This window comes from Mus pahari, chromosome 1 (genome assembly GCF_900095145.1).
Source record: "Mus pahari chromosome 1, PAHARI_EIJ_v1.1, whole genome shotgun sequence".
Classification (NCBI taxonomy): domain Eukaryota; kingdom Metazoa; phylum Chordata; class Mammalia; order Rodentia; family Muridae; genus Mus; species Mus pahari.
Window position 1 is genome coordinate 169842201 of NC_034590.1, and position 2257 is coordinate 169844457.

At 44.3% G+C, this 2257-nt stretch overlaps 1 protein-coding gene across 1 annotated transcript in view; it reads left to right on the top strand.

Moving 5' to 3' along the window:
• Window positions 1–2257, top strand: part of LOC110329962 (pancreatic lipase-related protein 2) — a 16905-nt gene that overhangs the window by 8198 nt on the left and 6450 nt on the right. The window contains exon 8 of the mRNA XM_021209912.1: window positions 347–465. Coding sequence (XP_021065571.1) covers window positions 347–465 — 119 coding nt within the window. The remainder of the gene's footprint in view (window positions 1–346; window positions 466–2257) is intronic.

The following is a 2257-nucleotide window of genomic DNA, read 5'->3' on the forward strand; positions in this document are numbered from 1 at the left end:
TGTGTATTGTTTTAAAAGCTATTGCTACGTCTTTAAAAGTTTTTTTTAGTCAGTTGTTCTGTTCTCTTCTCTCTTTCCATATGTATGCATACTTGTCTGTGTCTGTGTTTGTTTCTCTTTCTGTGTATCTGTCTCTCTTTCTCTCTCTGCCCCTTGGCTCCCCCCATCCTCCAGCCCTTTTGTGTATGTTAGACATATGTTCCATGCGTTCAGCAAGCATGCTTGTCAGTCTTCGGCAGTTCCCTGGTTGGAGGCCTGAGGCATGGAGGCTGCTCCTTGCTCACTCAGAATGGCTGACCTGAAGGTGAAGGCTCTTCTCTCACTCCTGTGGCCTTGGCTTTCTTAGGAACTCGAAACTTCGCAGCCTGCAACCACCTACGGAGCTACAAGTACTATGCCAGCAGCATCCTCAACCCCGACGGCTTCCTGGGGTACCCCTGCAGCTCCTATGAGAAGTTCCAGCAGGTAGGTTACTCCAGAGCTCAAGAGAGAAGAGAAGAGTTTGCTGGTTTTGCTGGCTGTGGTTGTCTCTGGGACATAGAACATAAGATTCATGAGGCCCTTTAGGCATGAAGCAGGGCGGGGGTATAGGGGTTGTAGGGTAGAGGGGATATGCAGAAGTTTTCAAAGCCACGTTCCTGCAGCAGGGAAGTGGACTGGAATGGGGACCACATTGCTGATGGCACTGACCTCCCCAGGGTCCCCAGCTTTTCACTTAGGACAATTCCCAGTCTACAAGAAGAATGAAGGGCACACACAAGTGCCTGTTAAACCTGTCACTTACCCAGGCCAATTGCTAAGGTTTCCTACACAAGCATGTATGTGTGCTTTGTACCTTAAGTATGTGAAAGTGAAGCGGAGATAATAGAGCACTGGACTCAGTATCATCTCCAAGAATGAGAACATCCTCCTATAAAGGGCACGTAAGAAATCCATCTCTTACACACTAACATTTTAAATGTATAAGATGGGTGGTCAAAACTCCATTTTTCTAAAGGTTGCTAGAACTGTGCTGGCCTGCCACCTTCCCTCCTTCCTAACTTCCTTCTTTTTCCCCCACATCCTCCCCTATCCCTCCCCCTTCCTGTTTTTCTTCCATCTTCCCTCCTCTCTTTCTTCCCTTCTTCCCTTCCTCTTCCCAGCCCCATGTCTCTCCTTCCCTCCTTTATTCCTTCCTCCTCCTTCTCTTCGTCCTCCCTCCATCTCTCCTTCCCTCCTCCTCTGTCTCTTTCCCTCTCCTCTCTCCATCTCCCCTTTCTTCCTTTCTGTCTTTCCTTCCCTCCTCCTCCTTTCTCTCCTCCCTCCTCCCTCTTATCTCCTGTTCCCTCCCCGTCCTTCCCCCATACCCCTGTTTCTGCATTGCATTTATTGCCTTTTTCCTCTATAACATAGAGCAGGTCAACATTTTATCTTGGTCTTCCAGGACACAGATAGCTCTGGAGATTCGAGGATGTTGGTAGAATGCCCCAAGCTCTGAAGCTGTTCATTTCTTTCTTATTTGGTGGTCAATACAGGGTCCTTCTCAACTGATCACAACAAAGGGAATCCATTCACTAGTGCTTTAGTGCTTTCTTGGCATTTGACGACTGACGTTTGATTATTCAGTTAAGGCCATGTCTGATACATTTCTTTGTTTTAAAAAAATTAACTAGTTCAAATTATCTTTTAGGGGATTCTGGTTTTAGTAGTAAACTCAGTAAAAAAAAAATTGAGTTTTTGATGATGCTCTGCACCTAAATCACTTACTACATCAAGAATTGTGAAACTCTCAGTTTTAAAATATCTTTGTCAGGGAAATATATTTAAATTTACTTTTTTTAAAAAACTAACTTTGACCTTAACATCCTGAGATGTATCTGGGTTAAAGGGACCTCATATTTGATCATCATGGTCTGGGATCACTTAGTGAGTAGCCTTGCCTGCACTGGTTGGGAGACTAGGCAGGACTTGGTCTCCAACATCTGACTCTGCAAATCTCACTCCATGTATTTGTGGTGTGATATAGGGTCAGAGAACAAAGGACTGTGATATCCTGCTAGAAAGCATTACCTGATTAAAAGGCCCAGTGAATGAACAGCCATCCAAGGAGTACTGGGTGGGATCAACCAGGGTGGTAAAATCATTCATAGTAAGAATAAGTGATTCAAGTGATTAAGGATCTCTTTCTTTTCTTTTCTTTTCTTTTCTTTTCTTTTCTTTTCTTTTCTTTTCTTTTCTTTTCTTTCTCTTTCTTCCTTCCTTCCTTCCTTTCCTCCTC